Source organism: Phascolarctos cinereus, unplaced genomic scaffold (genome assembly GCF_003287225.1).
Source record: "Phascolarctos cinereus isolate Bilbo 61053 unplaced genomic scaffold, phaCin_HiC Scaffold_726;HRSCAF=1367, whole genome shotgun sequence".
Classification (NCBI taxonomy): Eukaryota; Metazoa; Chordata; class Mammalia; order Diprotodontia; family Phascolarctidae; genus Phascolarctos; species Phascolarctos cinereus.
The window spans coordinates 23,692,379-23,713,866 of record NW_027556098.1 but is presented as its reverse complement, the minus strand read 5'-3'; the positions used below and the strand labels follow the sequence as shown (position 1 = coordinate 23,713,866).

At 36.3% G+C, this 21,488-nt stretch overlaps 1 protein-coding gene across 2 annotated transcripts in view; it reads right to left on the bottom strand.

Annotated features, from left to right (window-relative positions):
• ZBED1 (zinc finger BED-type containing 1) overlaps nt 1-21,488 on the bottom strand; it is a 356,755-nt gene that overhangs the window by 272,747 nt on the left and 62,520 nt on the right. For both annotated transcript variants that reach the window (XR_002325748.2, XM_020992743.2), the window contains one exon: nt 6,503-6,610. Coding sequence is in view for 1 of the 2 variants with exons in the window: in XM_020992743.2 (XP_020848402.2) it covers nt 6,503-6,610 (108 nt within the window). In the remaining variant the exon portion in view is untranslated. The remainder of the gene's footprint in view (nt 1-6,502; nt 6,611-21,488) is intronic.

The window sequence follows — 21,488 nt, the reverse complement described above, 5'->3', positions numbered from 1 at the left end:
AAAAAACCCAAAAGATAGCATGTTTCTCTTTGTATATATACATAATAGTACCTTGTACATAGTAGGCACTCAAATAGAAGTACACGGATAGTGAGTCAGGTTGTGCCCCTCAAGAAAGGGCCAGTGAAAATGCCACATTCCTTAGCTAACATGCTTTTGTATAGTAACTTTCCCAGAGGCAAGAATATAATTCTTAAACACACTGAATACCACAAAGCTAGACTGTAGCAACTCTAAAAAGCAGAATTAATTTTTCTTCCTTTTTCTTTCTTCCTTTCCTTCTTTCATTTTCTCTTCCTTCCTTCTTCTCCTTTTCTATTGTTTTTGAGGTTGATACATGCCACCTGATAAAGGATAAAGTGGGAATTACATTACATTTTCCCAGCTGTTAATGTCTTCTCACTTCACTCTACTGTCACTTCTATCCCACAATGATAAGAGATGGAAGGGATGACAGAAAAGATATTTTCCATCTCTAAGAGCTACAATTCTAGACATTTAGAGAGCACATCTTAGGACCTGAATAAAAGAATACAATTACTGGCAGGGCATAGCTTACTAGCTTTAAAAGGAAGCACTGGATAGTGGATGGGCCTTAAAGTCAAGAAGCACTCAATTTAAGTTCTGCCTGTGACCCTCATTACCCGGTGATGATCACTGGTAACTCACTCCAACTTTCAATGCCCCAGGAAAGCCTCTAAGGCCATAAAATACAGTCTACAGAGGAGTTTCCACACTGGAAATTCTCACACTGATGAAATCACAGGGCTGAACAAAAACTACCCTACCAGAAATGCAATATTGGTTTACATAATTGGAGAATTTAAATTATAAAGCATAAAAAGTCACAAAAATTTCACAAACTAAATAAAAATGCCAATATATTTTAAAGTAATTCTACTTAGAATTTGTATTTTAGAGTCAGAAAGATTAAATTTCTCAGAAAACATGAAGTCAACTGAATTAGAAATAGGTTATTAGCCTTAATTCTTTTTTTGGGTGAGGGGAAAGAAAAAAAGAAATTTATATGATTTTGTCGTATATTTGAAAAGAACAGCAAATTGCATGTACAATCATCTTTTTTATCGTTCTATGTGATGAAAATGCTTGTTTCATTCCATAAATTAAAAATAAAAATTTAAAAATAATGATACAAAAAACCCCATGAAAACTCTTAATTATTTAACAAGTAATTCATAATGTATTAAATAAAAATACTATTGAAATAGCAGAATTCAGTTATATCTGAATTAATATATTTCTTAAATAGAAAGTCATACATAATTTTTCTTTTTATTTTTTTTTAAGGCAATTGGGGTTAAGTGACTTGCCCAGGGTCACACAGCTAGTAAGTGTCAAGTGTTTGGTCTGAGGCCGTATTTGAACTCAGGTCCTCCTGACTTCAGGTCCAGTGTTCTATCCACTGCGTCACTAGCTGGCCCTTTACATAATTTTTCAAGAAGTAAAATTAAATCACATTGTCATGGAGAATGAAAAACTGAACCCTTCAGAAAATGCTTTATTAGCCTCTCAAAGTCACCCTTATGCTGTAAATGTTCTATATTTAATTGGACTGAGTGTATAAAGCCTCAAACTCAAAGGAGACATTAAATATGAAAATTAGAAATTCTTTCAAACAAAGAAAATGGCTTGATGATTCTTGCTTTCTCTTTACCCTCAAGAAGAGGAGGAAAAAAAATTTAGGAACAATAGTCATAAGAAAATGGTATTCTTCATAGCACAAGTAATTTTTAATGGATCCGCTATCAGAAAGTCTGCAATAGGTCTATCTGTTCACACTCAGTAATATTTTATCAGTTCCTAAGACGACTAGTCTTGAATTCAGAAAACCAATGGTGAAATACATATATGTCCTCTCAGCAGAAAAATGGCAAACTATAGGTTTAGAATAAGGGACTCGTTGTCAGGCATGACAGGCAAAAACATTAAAAAAATAATTTAGCAGTCTTCTCAACCCAAAAGCATTTCAGCTGTTCAGTGTTCTCATACAAAGATCAAAGGAATGACACTTTCCCCTCCCCCTACACTAAACTAATTTCTTTTTCTAAATAATATTTTTTCTTTTCAATCTTGGACTTCATAATAAGTCTAAGGTTTTTCAAAATATCAGTGAAAGAGCAAGATCTCTTCTACATCACACTTATTGACTAATTAAGCTCCTTGAGGGCAGGGACTGTCTTTTGCCTCTTTTTATATCTCCAGTGCTTAACACAGTGCCTAGCACATAGTGGGTGCTTAATCAATGTTTATTGAATTGAGTTGAACGATTACAGACAGAGAACAGATACACTAGAGACAGCTAGGTAGCATAACGAGTGTGGAATGTGGAATTAGGAAGATATGAATTCAAATCCAGCCTCAGATATTTATTAGCTGGGTGACCCTGAGTCAATTATTTAACCTCTCTCAATCTCAGTTTCCTCATTTCTAAAACAAAGATAACGTTACCTACTGCCTAGAATTGTTGTGAGGACAAAAGGAGATGGAAGTTGTAAAGCGTTTTGCAAATCTTAAAGTGCTGCATTGCTACTTGCTATTAATATTATAATTATTATGCTTATTGACTAATTACCTCTTACAAAAGCTCACAGGGAGAGACCCTGAAGAACATCTAGTCTAACTAAATCATTTTACAGTTGAAGACACTGAGTCCCAGAGAGGCTGTGGCTTTCCCAAAATGAAACAGATATTAAGTCTACTCTTCTTAAAGCCATATAATTCATATTATTATATTATAATTGTATATTATTCATTTTGGCAGCCCTATAATACCTGCATACATACATAGATGGTTCCCACTTTACTAAAGCAGACTGTTCTGCAGACCTAAAGCAATTTTTACATAATGAGAATTTGCCCCTACCCACCCATTCGCCAAATAAGAAAAGCATACACAAAATAATACCTTTACACAAATCACAAAATGTACTAAAATGAAGACATATTAAGTGTTGTACCATGATAATAAGAGAATTATAAAATGAAAGGTAAAAGTTAATGACAAAATATGCACAGTACTGTACAGAAAAGTTAACACAGGTGTGCAGTATACCGCTCCTTCCCCACCCATGGTAGTTAGCCTGTATCACTGGTGGTTGGTTGCAATTTTTTTAATGAAGCTAAAGAGAGATGTCTGGACATTGGCTCTCTTTTTTTCCTTGCATATCTGATGACAGCAAACAATATAACCTCAACTAATCTCCCAACTTCCAAAAATTTTGATGTATTTGATGAAAAAATCTTGACGTATCCATCTTTTCAATACAAGAAAATAAATTCATTCAAATGACAAAATGCTTCTGCCCAGTGTTTCACTGTGAACCTTTCGGGTCCAGCCTCAGCTCCCAAGCTCTCCTTTCCTCTGCTCTCTTTGCAGCCGGCAGCACAGTCAGATTCTCATTCATCAGTTCTTCTCCAGGAGACTCAACTCCTAGACATCATTCTCATCTACTCCTAGCTCTAATTCATGTGCTAATTTTATAGTCTTAGAACTTCTTTGAAAATTTCATCTTTGTCAGATCTACAAAAATCGGGAATGAACTACGAGCACACTTTTTTTCCAAACTGTCTTCATACATGTTTCTGTTACATCTTACTATGCCTTCCACAATTCTTTTATACAAAGTCAAATTTGCATAATGCAAATTTATATAAAATGAGAACTGTCTATACTAAGTGTATGAGAAATTTCTACTGAATGAATGAAGCCATGAATGAATAAATGAAGTGAAATACCAGGAAGTTTGGTTCTTGATTCTTGTTCAGGTTTCTTTCTTGCTCCAAAAGGAGCTGCGACTGAACTGGGAATCCTGTTCTTTCCTTCCCCAATCTTCCTTGCCTCAGTTCCCTTTCTCTAATTTTTCTCTTTCCATTCACTCAACCTCCTAGCCTCCTGGGCCATGGAGAAGTTCAGTCCCATCAGGGGAGGTGGTGAAGTGGAACTGATATAAAGAATACTTAAGGAAGAAGGACTGACCAACCTCCATGAGGAAAAGGAGGAATGTATCAATTTTCAACCTTCCTCTGCATTTTTCCCTATCTTCATGTATCAGCAAACTTTAAATGGGTCAGTTATAAGCCTGAAGAAAATATCCAGCAATTTCCATGGTCTAATTACCATCCCATTCCCCTTCCTGACCACTGAACAGTCATGGATACAAGGGAAACAGAAAGGGACAGAAAGAGTTAGGAAATTGCTTTGGGCTGATAACCTCAGATTGCCTTAAAAAGGAGTAAAGGTGAGGAGCACAAGGACACGCTTATTCCTTGTGGGAATTCAAATCCCATCTACTGAACTCACTCTTCAAATCAAGAGGGAAGAAAAGGATGAATGTATCTTACAATATTTCTCAGTAATTCTCCTTTCCTCAACACTATTCCCATCTAAACGAATTTTATTTATAGTGTCACACGCCTAGTCCTATGGGGTGAAAGTAAAGGTTTGGGAGGCAGAGAAACAATGGCCTCAGTTCTCTTTCGGGTAAGTGTGAGAAGGAAGGTGACAGAGATGAGTAGGGCAAAGGCAGGGGGAACCTAAAAAATTAAAGTCCTGGAACTCTAGCTCTGTCAGGAAATTGTCTCCCATGATTGTAGAAACACCAAAATTGTTAGGAATAACAAACAAACAAAAAAGATCAAACAATTCACAAAGTTGTAAACCTGGATATAACTGAATACCAAAAGGGGCTATGAGAAACTTTAATGCAGTTCACCGTACCCCCAATCACCAATGAAGAAAAGAAAACATAAGCAGTAATAAAAGTAAAAACACTTTAAAATAAAAGTAGTCTTTGAAGAGAAAGAAAAACATCGAAGCAGAGAAAGTAATGAGCTAAAGTTAGTGAAGCCTGATAAATATGCTTCATTAGACAGGCTCTATTCCACACAAGCGAAAGATGGGTCACAGGAGGCAGGAAATCATTTGAAGAAATTGCTGTATTTGAAAGGCAGGTAAAATATAGGAGGACCATGGAATACGGAAATGAAAAATATTGCAGTCATTTTTCAGAAAGGAAGGTTAAAAGAAACACAAAAATGTTAAAACTCATGAGCTTGAGTTCAGCTCCCTAATAGAAAAGAAAGTGCTAGAACTGCTCTTAAGGAGACAAGGGCTGGTTTAAGAACAAGCAAAGGGCTATTTTGCCAGTGTCTTGAGAAAACTGCTGAAGGAAAGAGAAAACATTCCTTAATAAGATTTTCTTTTACAGATAAAAAAACTACTCATCAAGCATAGATAAAAATTAATAAGATAACATCAGCAGGAAGCAGGGTGGTTAAAATGCCATGGAGAATGTAAATTCAGAACCACTCCCAAAATTTCATTTTCTCTTAGAGATTTAAATTTTCCTTGACTATGCTGGAACTCCAGTCATCTGAAAATAAGAATTATAAAACATTAGAACTGGAAAGAACTTTAGAGATCATCTCATCTTACCCCATGTAGAAATGTCCACTACAACATGTCTTACAGGGACACGGGAAGTCACCCCGCTCATATATAAAGCCTTCCAAGGAAAAGGATCTTACCACTTAGTAAGGTAACTGAGTTCATTATTGGAGAGTTTTGTCCATCTCTGATGTTGGCAAAGTTGCCAGATGGCCATATTTGAATACATGATGGTGACTTGAACCTGACTCAATAAATTTTGTCTCTTAGTGATATGATAATAAGAAGGCTCTTTCATTGTAGGGTTTCTTTAATATCGTTGTGACCCTTTTGGAAGTCAGTAAAGCCTATGGTTCCTTCTCAGAATATTGTTTTTAAGTGCATAAATTAAAATACAGAGGACTACAAAGAAAACTAATTATACTGAAATACATGTGTGTGTGGTTATATACACACATATATACACACATATACACATATACATACATATAGATATATACTTACATGCAAATATATACACATAAAGTTCACAGAACCTAAGTTAAGAATCCCTGCACTAATGACTAATTTGAAAAGCTTAAATTTTAGCTGTGGTATCATCTCTATGGTAATGCTATACTATTTTTCCTTGTCAAAGAGAAGCAACTAACTTAGGATAAGCTACGGAGATATGAAGTTGACAAATAGTCCAAAAGGAAGGAGAAAGAAGTCTACTAGAAAGCCCAACTTTGAATAAACGAGGTTTGGTAGTATGAAAATACTGTAGATGAATAAAAAATAAGAATGTGAGAAATAAAAAGAGTGTGACCCACATCCAAGCATCATAAACACTTTTTTTACACAAGGATTTTTATAAATTGCTTAGAAAAACAGAATACTTTTATTTCCCCAGTTAATGAATTCCTTTTGGGCCCAACTTTTTTTTCCCCCTTTGGAGATCAATTCTTGATTCTACTTTGCTGGCTTTATATAAGCACATTGTGTGGATTTGTTTGATTATGAATCATATTTCAAAGAACCTGGTATATCTTAGAAATGAAAGAACTGATTTTTCCCCCAGCATACAAAATGCACATTCATTATCAAAATTATTACCTATTATGACGTGCATGCCAAGTTTTGCCAAATGCTTTGCAGTAGAAAAGCCAATTCCACAGAGCCCTCCAGTCACTATAGCAACACTTCCATGTTGTGAAGAAAAAGCTGTATGGGAAAAAAAAATACAGGTAAATCCTCATTAGAGTACCATCAAATATTTTTGGGAATATAAACAAAATATAACCTTAAGCTTGTAACTATTAGAAAAGCCCCTCTTCTTAACACCAATATTCTCCCAGAGATGCTGTACAGTTGAATAATCTATAGAAATATGTCATATTATCATAAATCTTTAAAGCCAGAAACAGTGAGACTCTCTTTCCCAGGACTGTATGGAGAGGAGATATTTGAATCTTTCCAAAGGTTGGTAGTCCTTGGAAAGCCAGCAGTATAAGAAAAATAGAAACATAATGGAAAAAAGGAATAGATGCTCATTTTCCCCTAGCCCATAGGCTTATGACAAGGCCAACGTTTCTGAGGTAAGTGAAGTGTACTCAAAGGCTCTAAGCTATAATACTCATTCATGAGTTAACTGACAGAGTACCTCTACCAGAGTGTGTGTGCACACTCATATGTGTGTGTGTGTGTGTGTGTGTGTGTGAGTGTATAGGAGTGAATAAAGGCAAAAAAGTCAAAGACTCACTCATCTAAAGCCAAGGCCCAGTGTACACAATGCGAGTGCTGAGGACACTGACTGAACACTTTTGCATGCTACTACATGGAGGCAGTGTCCAAGAACAGCACTCTTTCCTCCTCTTCTCCTTCATACATATTTGCATGGAGGATTCAGTCATTTTTTGTTGGGTTAGCAATTAACCCTGTTTGATTTAATCTTCTGTAGTTTAACTTGCCTTTTATTTCAAGTAAATGACTTTTTGTGTCCCCTGATTACTCTAGTAAAGAAAATATCTTTGGGGATCAATGGGCTGTGATTTTGAGTAGATGATGTCCCCAAAGAATGCTACGAACCAAACGTCTTTTGAGATAGGTCCATGCTACAGCTGCAACTCATCATATACCAGTACCTCAGAAGAATCAAAATTTCAGATGACTCATACAGCATAACAAAAATACATAGTGAGTATAAAGAATGAATAAGCATGTATTAAGTGCCAGGAACTATGGTAAGCACTGCGAATACAATAAAAAAAAATTACCTATCTTCAACGAGCATATAGCTTGCTGGAAGAAATAGCATGTGCTATGTTTCAGTATACACAAAATGAACACGAGGTAATGAGGTGGAGCAGTCAGGGAAATTAGGAAAGGCGTTATACAGAAGGTAGTATTTGAGCTGAGTTTTGAAGGAAACAAAAGATTCTCCAGTAGAGACAGAGGTGAGGAAAGGGCACATTTCAGGTATGAAGGACTGCTAGAGCAAAACCATAGTACATATGGCCATGTATAAATCATCCACGAAAGACCAGAAAAGGACAGTCATATATCAAGAAAAAGAGAAATAAATATACCTCTGACACATTCAAAGAACCAAAGGAAGACTAATTGGAAAAGTATGGAATGTTTGCAATCTGTGGTCAAAAATACTCACAAAGATGAGATTACAGGTCCATCTGAGGGTTTATTTAAATATAATAGACAATGTCTAAATCTGATTTGTGATTTCTGAGCTAGACAAATAGTAGAAGTAGTTTAGTTTTATTTACTTTTACAAAATCATATCTGAGGGACCCAAAACGGCAGAATACAGGAGCTGAACTCTCCCAACATTTCCCTCCAAACAACTTTAAAATTTTAAACTCCTCAAATCAGATTTTCAAACAGCAGGGCCAACAAAAGGTCAAAGTGAGACATGCTCCCAGCCTAATACAACTTAGGAGGTTGGCAGGATAAATCTGTGACAGGGTGGAAGATGGCCCAGAGCAGGCAGAGGCACCAGCGGTGGGCCTGGGAGGCAACCACAACAGCAGCAGCTTGAGGAGTTCTCAGCCCAGACACAGTAAGGAGGCTGGACCAGTGATCAGAAAGAGACTACAGGGAACCCAATGTTGTCATTCAGTGCAGCTGGTACTGACTGGCATGTCTGTTACCCATACTGTTGTGGCCCTAGTTCCAAGGCAGAGAAGAGTGCTTGTGGTCTGTCACAAAAGAGTAGGAGCCCTGGTTAGTTTCAATGTGGAGAAGAGAGCATACAATTGTGGCTGTGAGAGCAAAGGACCTGGGCACAGTTCCAGGGCAGAGAGGAGTGCTAGTGCTTGCAGCTGCAGGGGAGCACACACCAAGAAAGCAGTGACCACACCTCTCTCCAGATAACATCATCTTGAAAACACCAAAAACCCACAGAACTAACTCTGAAAACAGAAGCATGAAAAAGCTTGATGCCTGGGACAGTGTCCAAGGTGAGCTGAAGCCTAACTTTAACAAAAAGTTCAAAGTCAAGAAATAAGCCGGAAGAATGAGCAAACAAGGAAAAAAAAACAACTTGAAAATAAAAAGATACTACAATGGCAGGGAAGACCACGACATAAACTCAGAAAAAGACAAAACTATGAAAACAGCTATAAACAAAACCTTAAAGAAAAAAAGCTAATTGTACTAAAGCCCAACAAGAATTCCTAGAAGAGTTAAAGAAAGAGATGAGTGTTAAAGGAAAACTTGAGGGAAAAAATGGGAGTGATGAAAGAAAATTATGAAAACAGAATTAACAGCTTCGTAAAAGAGACACAAAAAATACTAAAGAAAATAATATTTTAAAAAACAAAATTAACCTAATAGTAAAAGAGGCACAATAACATGCTGAAGAAAATAACTCCTTAAAAAGCAGAATTAGCCAAATGGAAAAAGAATTACAACAGCTCACTGAAAATAATAAATGCTTAAAAATTAGAACTGGCTAATGACTCAAGAAACAATAAAACAAACTCAAAAGAATGAAAAAAATAAGAAAAAACATAAAATATCTTATTGGAAAAACAACTGACCTATAAAATAGATTGCAGAGAGATAATTTAAGAATTATTGGATTAGCTGAAAACCATGATTAAAAAAAAAATTTCAAGAAATTATCCTGACATCCTAGAATCAGAGGGTAAAACAGAAATTGAAAGAATCTACCCATCACCTCCAGAAACAGATCCCAAAATGAAAACTCACAGGAATATTAGTCAAATTCCAGAGCTCCCAGGTAAAGGAAAAAATACTGCAAGCAGCCAGAAAGAAATAATTCAAATATGGAGCCAAAGTCAGGATAGCATGAAATTTAGCAGTTTCTGCATTAAAGTACTGAAGGGCTTAAAATATGATATTCTGTAGGGCAAAAAAGCTAGAAATATAATCAAGGATCACTTACTCAGCAAAACAGGGTATAATCCTTTGGGGGGGGAAATGGAAATTTAATGAAATACAGAACTTTCAAACATTCCTGATTAAAAAAAAAACAGCTGAATAGAAAATCTGACATTCAGACACAAGAAACATAAAAAGGAAAACATGAAATAATCATAAGAGACTCAATAAAATTAAACTGTTTACATTCCTAAATGGGAAGATGATTGTTGTTTCTCCTTTCTTTTCAAAGAGAATAAATGACATCACAGGGTGCTGTCTTGGCTCCTGGGTGAACTGGATTTAAGGGAGTCAAAGTTGCAAAGTCCAGTGGCCAGACAAAAGTCAGGATGACCGGAGATGGCCCAAGACGGTGTCTTCAATGTCTGACCAAGCTCTAAGTGCTCCACAGCACCTGCTTCAGCTGCCTTCATGGCCACTGGAACAAATTGTTTTCATCCTCCTATTTCACCAGGGAAATTTTTCACATGCTTACGGTATACAATCCCGCTAGCTCACAGATAGGTTTGTGGCCCATCAATTACCCTCAACCTGCTTTAACCTGTCTGCCAAGACAGTTTCCCAGAGTGTGGCTGCTATGCAACCTATGGCTTCTTGGAGTCACAGGTGAGAACTGAGTGCCACATGGACACCAAAGGTAGATGAGCAGCCCTGAAAATGGCTTGGCAAGCCCTCATACCAGATGTGCTAGTCCACCTTAACATGAGAAGAAACATGTAACTCCTAAGAACTCTATTATTATTAGGGAATTTGGAAGGAGTCTATAGACAGAGGGCATGAGTATGAATCAATTAGGTTAGGATGATCTAAAAAAAATGGAGAGGTAACAAAGAGGGAAGCATTGGGAAAAGAGGGAAGGGAGAGGAAGAATGGAGAAAATGTTCTCACATAAAAGAGGCTTGCAAGGAAGAGCTTTTATAGTGGAGAGGGAAAGGGAGGTACTTAAATATCACTCTCATCAGCACTGGTTCAAAGAGGGAAGAAAAAAATATATATATATATGCATATATACACTCAGTTGGGTATAAAAATCTATCTTACCTGACAGGAAAATAAAAGAGGAAGAGAATAAAAGATATGGGGAAGGGAGGGTGATAAAAAGGAGGGCAGATTAAGGGAGGTAGTAGTCAGAAAGAAAACAGACTTTTGAGACTGGGGCAGAGGGGAGGAATAAACAGAAGAAAATAGAATAGAGGGAAACACACAAGAATAATAACTGTGAATGTGAATGTAAAGAACTCATCCATAAAACTGGAGCGGAAAGCAGAATGGATTAAAAAACAGAATCTATCGATGTGCTGTTTACAACAGATGAACTTGAAATAAAAAGACACACACAGAGTTAAAATAAAAGAATGAAGCAGAATCTATCATGCTTCAGTTGGAAGTAAAAAAGGCAATGGTAGCCATCATGATCTCAGACAAAATAAAAACAAAAACAGGCTAATTAAAAGAAATAATCAGGGAAACAACATTTTGCTAAAAGATACAGTAGACAATGAAGTAATATAAAATTTTTTTAAAGTGAGTTTCTCTGAGAAAGGCCTTATTTCTCAAATATTTAGGGATGTGAGTCAAATTTATAAAAAGATGAGCCATTCCCCAAATGATAAATGGTCAAAAGATATGAACAGGAAGTTTTTAGAAGAATAAATCAAAGTTATATATAATAATATATAATTACATATAATAATGAAAAATTATCTAAATCACTATTGATTAGAAAAACACAAATTAAAAATAACTCTAAGCTACCACCTTATACCTATCACAAATGCTGGAGAAGATGAGGAAAAATAGATACACTAATAAACTAATAGAGTTGTGAACCAGTTAAACCACTGTGGAGAACAACCTGGAACTACCCCCAAAGGGTCCTAAAACTGCGCATACCCACTGACCCAGTAATAGCACTGCTAGGCCTGTGCCCCCACAGAGATCAAAGAGAAAGGAAACAGATCTATGTGCTCAAACATATTGACAGCAGCTCTTTTTGTGGTGGCAAAGAATTAGAAACTGAAGGGATATTCATGTATATGATTGTAATAGAGTAATATTGCGCTATATGAAAATATGAGGGGGCGATTTCAAAAAACACATGGCATGACCAATATGAACTGATGCAACGTGAAGCGAGAAGAACCAACATACTATCATGCAGAATAACAGCAGTGTTGTAACGACAATCAACTCTAAACAACTTGGCTGTTCTGATCAATACAACCATCCGAGACAATTCCAAATGACTCAATGAAAAAATGCTATCCACCTCCAGAGACAGAACTGATGAACTTTGAGTGCAAACTGGAATATAATTTTCTTTTTCTTTCTTTCTTTTTGCTTTTCTTTTGTAATATGGTTAATATCAAAATATGTTTCATATGATTTCACCTGAATAATTAACTGATATCATTTTTCTTGACTTATCAGTGGATAGGGAAGGGGTGGGAGAAAATTTAAAGTTTAAAAAGAAAAGGATACCCAAAACAAATTAATAATACATTTTAATGGTGTCATAGATATCTTAGAAGTTGGAAAAAATAAAAATCACTCAGTAAATGGTCTGTGAAATTCTAAGATATTTTCAAGATAATGAAGCTCAATAATGCCCTAGAAGAGACACCCTTCAAAGGTGAAATAAAAAACAAACCTCAAAGATGAATAAAGGTAAATCATTTTTATTTTAACCACACTATTGCTTTCCTTAGGCTAGCCTCCACCCCTGGAGTAGGAAGACCAATAAGGGACTCTACACTTAGCATAGTGCCTAGTATATAGTAGGTGCTTAATAAATATTTATTGATTGATTGACAAAGTCATGATGGGGGAAAGCCAAAACATGGATTCTTTCTCTCCTCTAAAGTTTAGCTTCTTAAGTCTCTGTTGTAAAATTATTGGTTGATGTGGTTGAACTGTTTATTTTCTTCTTGGGGTGACTTTAACACCTTATATCACCTTAATCTTTTAACTTTTAGTTGCTGATTAAGGGACTCCAGAATTTTGGATACACTTTTGTTTTCCAGATTCTGTTCAATGAATTTCTCTTCTGATGCCTTTAATTAGACACTACAGCATTCCTTTTTTTTTCTAACTCTGTTGTTTGAGTAATTGGTCTTATTACTTTAGAGTAATTACATCTCTGGCAGCTGGCAAAAAAAGAAACACAGTGCTTGACACGTAGAACTTACAGCTTAGCTTAGAGCCAAGACATGCACACTTGAAACAATTATAGAACAAGATAGCATGTAATAAAGACCTAATTGTGAAGTAGAGACAATAATTCTCATCAAAATCTGCCTTAGCCCCTGATGCAAACTCTAAAGCTGAAGCAAAGAACAATAAACTAAAAATCACGCATCAGCTATCACTTTTATCTTACTTGCTTTCAATGGCAATGGGCCAACGAGGCATACGGAAAAAAGCCAATCTAATATTCCAATTAAATTTAGCTAATTCAGTAAAGTTCCAACTAAATCCAGCAAATGGGTTAAAGTCATCAACTCCTGCTAATCATCTCAGATCAATCCCTCCTTTTTTATCTCTGTTGCCACCCTGTCGTCATCCTCCCCTTTCACCCCCAAGTAGAAGAGACAGTAAGAGTCTTTCTAGGAGGTTGGCTGTGAAAAGGAGAGATACAATAGGATAACTACTTCATCCACTGTAAAATTCAAGGGTAGGACTAGATGATCTAAAGAGTCTCTTCAAAATATAAATTCTATTTATGGCTAAACAAGAAATAGAGAACATTATGAAATACAAAATGGATAATTTTGATTACATTAAATTAAAAAGGTTTTGCACAAAGCTAACGCAACCAAGATTAGAAGGGAAGCAGAAAACTGGGAAACAGTTTTTATATTTATTTATTTATTTTTATTTATTTATATTATATTTAATTATTTTTTATTATTATATTATATTTATTTATAAAATATATAGAGAACTGAGTCAAATTTTTAAGAATACAAGTCATTCCCCAGCTGATAAATGGTCAAAGGACATGAAAAGGAAGTTTTCAGATGAAGAAATTAAAGCTATCTATACTCATATGAAAAAATGTTCTAAATCACTATTAATTAGAGAAATGCAAATTAAAACAACTCTGAGGTACCACTTTACACCTATCGGATTGGCTAATATGACAGAAAAGGAAAATAATAAATGTTGGAGAAGATGTGAGAAAACTGGAACACTAATGCATTGCTCGTGCAGTTGTGGACCGATTCAACTATTCTGGAGAGCAATTTGGAACTATGGCCAATAGGCTATAAAACTGTGCATACTCTTTGATCCAGCAATACCACTACTAGGAAAAAAGATCCACATGTACAAAAAAATATACTTACAGCAGCTCTTTTTGTGGTGGTCAAGAATTTGAAAGTGAGCAGATGCCCACCAATTAGGGAATGGCTGAACAAGTTGTTACATATGAATGTAATAGAATACTATTGTTCCATAAGAAATGATGAGCAGGCAGACTTCAGAAAAACCTGGAAGGACTTATATGAACTGATGCTAAATGAAGTGAGCACAATCAGAAGAACATTACAAATAGTAACAACCACACTGTGTAATGACTGACTCTGACAGACTTAGCTCTTCTCAGCAATACAAAGATGTAAGAGAACTCTAAAACTTTCATGATGGAAAATGCTATCCATATCCAGAGAAAGTATGGAGTCTGAATGCAGATGGAAGCATACTATTTTTACCTTTGGAGGGAATTTTTTTGTTTTTTTGTTTTTCCTTTTTCATGAGTTTTCCCACTTGTTATTCCTCTTCTTTCACAACATGACTAATGTGGAATATGATTGTTATATATATAGCCTACACTGGATTGCTTGCTTTCTTGGAGAGTAGGGAGGGGAGAGAGGAAGGGAAAAAAATTTGTAACTCAAAATTTTTCAAAAGTGAATCTTGAAAACTATCTTTACATGTAACTAGAAAAAATAAAATGTTATTAAGTGGGGAAAATATAAATTCTATGATACCAATAATAATCAATCACATTTCTATGGCAGTTTAGGGTTTGCAAAGTACTTTCTTCAGAACAACCCTATGAGGCAGGTAGTACAAGTACTATTTTCCCTATTTTACAGATGAGGACCCAACTCTGACACATACCCTAGGCAAATAACTTAAACTCTCAATGAGGCAACACTCTAAAAGAGTCTGAGTTATAGAGAAGGTGCCAACATGCATCAATAGAAGTTTTCTTACCTGACAACTCCCTAATGAAATTTCTACCCCTGTCTCTTTAGATGAGGAAACTGAGGTTTGAAGAGGCTAGTATCACAGATGAAGGACTGAATTACAGATATGAGAGATATCTAGAAGGCAATATGTAGAGATGGGAGGGTAAACAAGTATGGCTAAAATGTAGAGTGAGTAAAGGGGAATAATATGAAAAAGGCTTGAAATGTAGACTTGTACTAAATTTGGAGTGCCTTAAATACATGGCTAAGGAGAATGTATTTTACCCTATAGGCTAGTCCTTTCAAAAGTGGGAGTCATGAAATAATTCCAAAGCATGCATGTTCAATCCATTGGAGGGTGGAAAAATTAATGGTATTCCACCCTACCTGTGATCCTGGGGTTTGTCTCCAACACAGTGATACCACCCTGTTGACAGACAAAATCTCTCCCTGAATCCCATTATATCACATATTATCTTGTGATTCCGGTAGGCACCCCTACAGAAGTCAAGGAGAAGGGAATAGTGAACACTGATGAACTCTGTAGAAAAATGAAGTGAGATGACTGAGAAAAAGTGTTCTACTTAAGTGCTTTTTAGTAATCTTTGAGAGAGCAGAGAAGTTTCAGGAGAGTGGTATGGTCAGAAGTGAGATCACAAGGAGATAAGAACTGAATGGGTGGCAGACAGACAGTAATGATAGAAGAGTCTAGGAGTTTAGCAATGAAAGGAGAAGGAGGATATAGCAGGAATCCAGATGAGGGCAAAGTCAAAGGAAGCCTTTCATTTTGTTTTGAGGATCAGGAGATATGCATGTTTATAGATAATCGGGAGGAAGCCACAGTAGATAAGGAGAAACTGAAGATAAACTAGTTAAAGATGCAAAGAAATTCCAAAATGTGGAAAAGCTGACATAAGAGAGCTTACTGTAGTGGAAATAAAAAAAAAATGAGGGATGGCACTATTCTCAGTAAAGTAGGAAGTAAGCGGGGGAGGTATGAAGTTGGGGATTTAGGGAAAGTTGAATTGGAACAGTGAATCAATCACAAATTAATTTCTATATGGCAGTGAAGGTACAATTGAAATTAGGCAGCATTAATTCAGAGTGGACTCAATTGTGAATTCTTCCATTAGAGTTCAGTAGCTTAGGAATCAAAGCAGGCAGGTAATAGGGTAGCCAGGATTGAGGTATGAACACTGGAAAGGCTTGGGGAAAGAGGATTCAATGGTGAAGAATAGTGCCTTGCTGAATCACTGGGGTCAAGACTAGGAAAGATATAAAGAAAGGACAGGGTAAGGTTGATGGACTGTTAGAACAGGGAAGAATTAAGGGACTAGAAGTCAGGATAAGAACAATGAGGATGCTGAAGAAGAAGAAGGACAAGAGATTATGTTCAGAAAAGGAGATTCCAGAGTTCAAGATGAGAGAGAAGGTTCAGGTTTTTTTTAATGGGAGCAATCTAAGGTGTGGCCATCCATGTGGGTGGCCTAGGCAGAGTGGTGACAGATAGGACAGTGAATTCCAAGGCCAGAATGTTCAAACTGTGTAACGTGAGTTTTGAAGTCACCAAGGATAAGGGTAGGAATAGGGGTAAAGAAGACTAAGTTACGCATCAAACTCATTGAGGTAAAAGGATAGCAACAAGGTTTGGGGCACAATGATATAAATAGATAAAATGAACTTCAAAGGAGACAGGGTTGCTGACTTAAAGTGGCAAAGGAAAAGTCTGGAAATGGCAGAGGGAAGTGAGGAAGAAATGTCTTTCTTTCATTCTTCCTCCCGGACTATGTCAAGGAAGTATGAAAAAAAAAAAGAATTAATGACTTCAATATGCATATCACTGGATTCAGAGGTAGTAGGAAACTAGATGCCATCTAGCCACCTTCTCATTTACAGATGTGGAAATTGAGGGCAAAAGGGATAATGTGATTTTCCCAAACTTACACAGACTAAAAAAAAAGTTCTAGGGCTCAAATTCAGGAGTCCAGGACTCTTTCCACTAAAATACATTGTTGTATTTCAGTTTCCTTATCTGTAAAATGAGGGTAATAATATTTGCCCTCTCTCACAGGATTATTTTAAGTAAAATATTTATAAATTTCCAACTATGATACAAATATCAGCTATTATTATAATTCAAAATATGATATAAATGTCAGTTATTATAATAAGGGGAAACTAGGTGGCACAGTGGACAGAGTGCCAGACCTGTGGTTAGGAAGACTCATTCATCTTCCTGAGTTCAAACCCAGCCTTAGATACTTACTAGCTATGTGACCCTGAGCAAGTTATTTAACCCTGTTTGCCTCAGTTTTTTCATCTATAAAATGAGCTTGAAAAGGAGATGGCAAACTACTCCAGTCTCTTTGGCAAGAAAACCCCAAATGGGGTCACTAAGTGTTGGAAACAACTAAACAACAAAAATTATTATAATGCCAGTTTCATTTTCTAGCTAGAGAAACTTAAATAACACTCAGCACTTCTTGATTCTGTTCCAAGAAAGAATCTTAATATAAGTACCAACCTTCTCGTTTCACAGGTGAGGAAACTGAGACTCAGTAAGGTCAAATGACTTACCCAAAGTCAAATAGCTACTTAATGAAAGAACTCAGACTAGTCCTGCCATTTCCTGGATCTTAGTTCAGCATATCATGATGCTGTAAATAATCAATCTTAGCTATGGATTAGCTTTTTTTTTAATAGAAATTCATTTACATGTAAATATTATGCCTATGTACTACATAATTGGCAGGGTCACAAAAGATTGGTGTAATAAAAATATTTAGTTTGATGACAGATTATATCAAGTTCAGATCTGTTGCAGCAGAAAAGAATACAGAAAAAAAAACACAACAGGATAACAGTAGGTTCCAGTGTAAATTTCATATACCAAGCATATCAGATACAATTTTTTTATCTGATCCTATGATTCCGACATAACTCCCAGCCTTCTTGATATGCAATAGTCTGATTCTCTTTCTAATATTTTCAGCAACTTAAATTTATTGATGATCAAAGTAGAAATAGAAATGAGGATACTTCCTAACTTATGGATATATAACTCAAAAATTAATGTCTTCACAAATATAAATCAGTTGGTTCATCATTCCCTGATACTATCTCCCTTGGTTACTGAATGAATACAGCAAAATTCTTCCCCCCAAAATGACTGATTATAGATTAAAAAAAAAAAGCCATGCCTTTCATGTTTTTAGGATGTCATTTTAAAGCTTACTGCTTATGAAAACTTTCATTAGTAGCTTCAGAACTTTTTTTTGGAATATACATCAGCTAAGAAATCTTTCTGAGCCAGATGACCAATATTTTCATCCTTGTTTCTAACGAGTAAGAGCTTTAAACAAAATGTTCCAGGCAGTGGATCTCAAAACATAGCTCATGATACTTCTCCAGACTGATGGCCCACAGGCAAGTTTCTTGTATAATCATGTTTATGGTAGGATAATGTCTGCAATCTCACTTCTGCCAAAAATTAATAATTTCCTAATCATATTTAATGACATACTCGCATTTTAGTCTTAGTAAATACAGGGCCTTTCTCACCATTAATTATATTGAAATCTACCTTGGGTACCAAGCAAGAGCAGGTAGGCTAAGTGATCCATATTACCTTTGATTCTACTAAAGCAACTGTGCTACAGAAAATGCAGATTTTGAGCTCCTTGAAGAACAGAAACTCTTTTCTTTTTTTTTATAGTAGATTCTTAATAAATGCTTGCTCACTGACTGAAAAAGCATTACATAACTGATTCCAGGTCAAAGAATTCTCACGTCATCACAAGATCATAAATTTAGAGACAGAAAGGTCCTTAGGGGTCATCTGGTACAAATGTACCATTTTATACATGAGAAAACTGAGGCACAGAAAGTTTAAATGACTTGAGTCAGGTCATACAATGACATGGTCTGGATTTTAATCCAAGTGCTCTGACTCCAAATGGAAGAATTTTTTCCATGGCAGAGTCTACAGACCTCAAAATAGAACCCTGATTGCCAGAGACACTCTATGTCTTTGTGTCTAAGTAATATTTAATGACATTTATCTATTAATGCTAATTAATTTTGTGTAATAACATGCAATAATAACCACAAAAATGAGATATAGAGCTACTGATGATGAAATATTTACTTAATACTTAAGTACTCAGGAAAGAATTATCTTCACTATCTTTTGTGCTTGACAGAGCACTTAAGCCCTCATTTCCACCAAAAGAAATGTTACCTAACATAAAACAGAATTATTAAAAATCTCAATCAATCATGAAAAGTCTGTTTTTAGAACCTAGAACCTAATAAAAAAAATCTCCACTCCTGCCAAAATATTTTGAAGTATTCCAATATTTTGTTGGAGCCAAAGGACAATTTCTACATCTCAAGAAATAAAAGATCTGAAACCATCCTACTGGGCAAAAGGGAGTATTTTCTAAGGAGGTAAAAAATTTCCAACTAGGTTGCTGTCCTTCCCAAACCATAAATTACACAGTAAATACGGAAAGAATCAGGTGTTGTCATTATGCTTACAAATTTCAGAAAATGAGGGCAAGACTATAATCAACTACAGAAAGAAGCCAAGGTCAGCCTCCAGATACTAATGATAATAGGATTAGCAAATTAAGAGATTAAAGGAGTTGCCAGTCTTGCTAGAAATGAGGCGTCAGATGATTATGATGAACTGAGAGATTATCAGTCACTCAGTTCCCAATTTTTTTTTTTATTCTGGAGCAGAGTGGACTGGGGCCATTATCTTTGGTTCATTAGCCAAGAATGGTAGAATTGTAAATGCAACCTATGAAAATGGAATCATCAACAAATAAAATTCCACTAGGCAAACGCTATGAAAGACAAATTAAGCTTTCTAGAATATACCCTTAAAAGAAATAGCTGATAATATTTAAGTACTGTATTAATCATAAATAATAATAATAATAATAATAATTAACAATGGAAAGGAGTGTGGCAAACTGGAGTGAGGGCTGGCCTTGGAGGCTGGAAGACATGAGTTCAAGTTTTGTCTTTTGACACATACTAGCCAGAGGTAAGTTACAACTTCTTAATGCCCTAGACAAGTCTCTAGGGCTATTTTAATAATAAATTGTCAGTCAGTGTAAGTGAATAGCTTTTATGTCAGGAGTTTCCCATGAGGAAGGGATGGAGAGGTTCTTCTAAACCCTTTTAATTCCTTTTCAAACTTCCCATGATTCCTCACCCCCACTCTCTCAGCTGAGACCTTTGCCTCATATTTTACAGATAAAATTGACGCAATTTGCTTGAACTCCCTCTTCCACCCTCTTCCTCATCTCCTGTCACTTAAATGTCTTTGGCCTCTCTCTCCTCACTTCATTCCTGTTTCTCATGAAGAGGCCTTACTCCTTACCAAGGCTAACTTCTACTTCTTCAAGTGATCTTATTCCAGCCCAACTCTACCAACAGATTGCCCATCAGTCATCCCTACTCTTTTACTTATTTTCACTCTCTCCCTATCTGCTGGCTCCTTCCCTACTGCCTACATATATGTCCATGTCTCCCCGATTCTGAAAAAAACCCTCACTTGATCTTCCATCCCTGTTAATTATAGTCCTATATCTCATCTACCCTTTGTGGCTAAACTCCTTGAAAAGGCCACCCACATGTGACTCAACTTTCTTGCTCTCTCTTCTTTACCCCTTACAATTTAGCTTCTGACCTTATTCCACTGAAACTGCTCTCTTTAAAGTCATTAATGATCTCTTAGTTGCAGTCTTTGTCACTGCTGATCACCCTCTTCTCCTTGATATTTCTTCTCTCTTGGGTTCTCCTCCTCTGTCTCCTTTGCTAGATCCTCCTCCAGATGAAGCCCTCTAATTGTAGGTGTATTCCAGGGTTCTGTCGCAGGCCCTCTTCTCTTCTTCCTCTATACCACTTTACTTGGTGATCTCATCAACTCCCATGGACTTAATTACCATCTCTATGCCTATGATTCTCAAATCTACCTATCCTACTCTAATCTCTCTGCTGACCTCCAAAATCACATTTCCAATTGCCTGTCAGGCCTCTTGAACTGAATGCCCAGTAGATATCTTAAACTTAATATATCCAAAACAAAACTCATTAACTTAACCCCTAAACTCTTCCCCTTTCCTATCCTCTCTAATACCGTAAAGGGCAATACCATTCTTCCAGTCCCTCAGGCTCACAACCCAGGAGTTACCTTGACTCCTAACTATCTCTCTCACTCTCCCCATACCCCTACTATATCTAAGGTATTGCTGAGGGCTGCCGATTTCACCTCTGCAACATCTCTCAAACACACCCTTCTCTCCTCTGACACCGCCACTGTGCTAGTGCAGACTCTCTTCACCTCACACCTGGACTACTGCAATAGCCTGCTGGTGGGTCTGCCTGCCTCAAATTTCAATCCACGTCAATCCATTCTCCATTCAGCCAAACTTCAGGGACTTCTCAGTGCCTCGAGGATCAAATTTAAAATG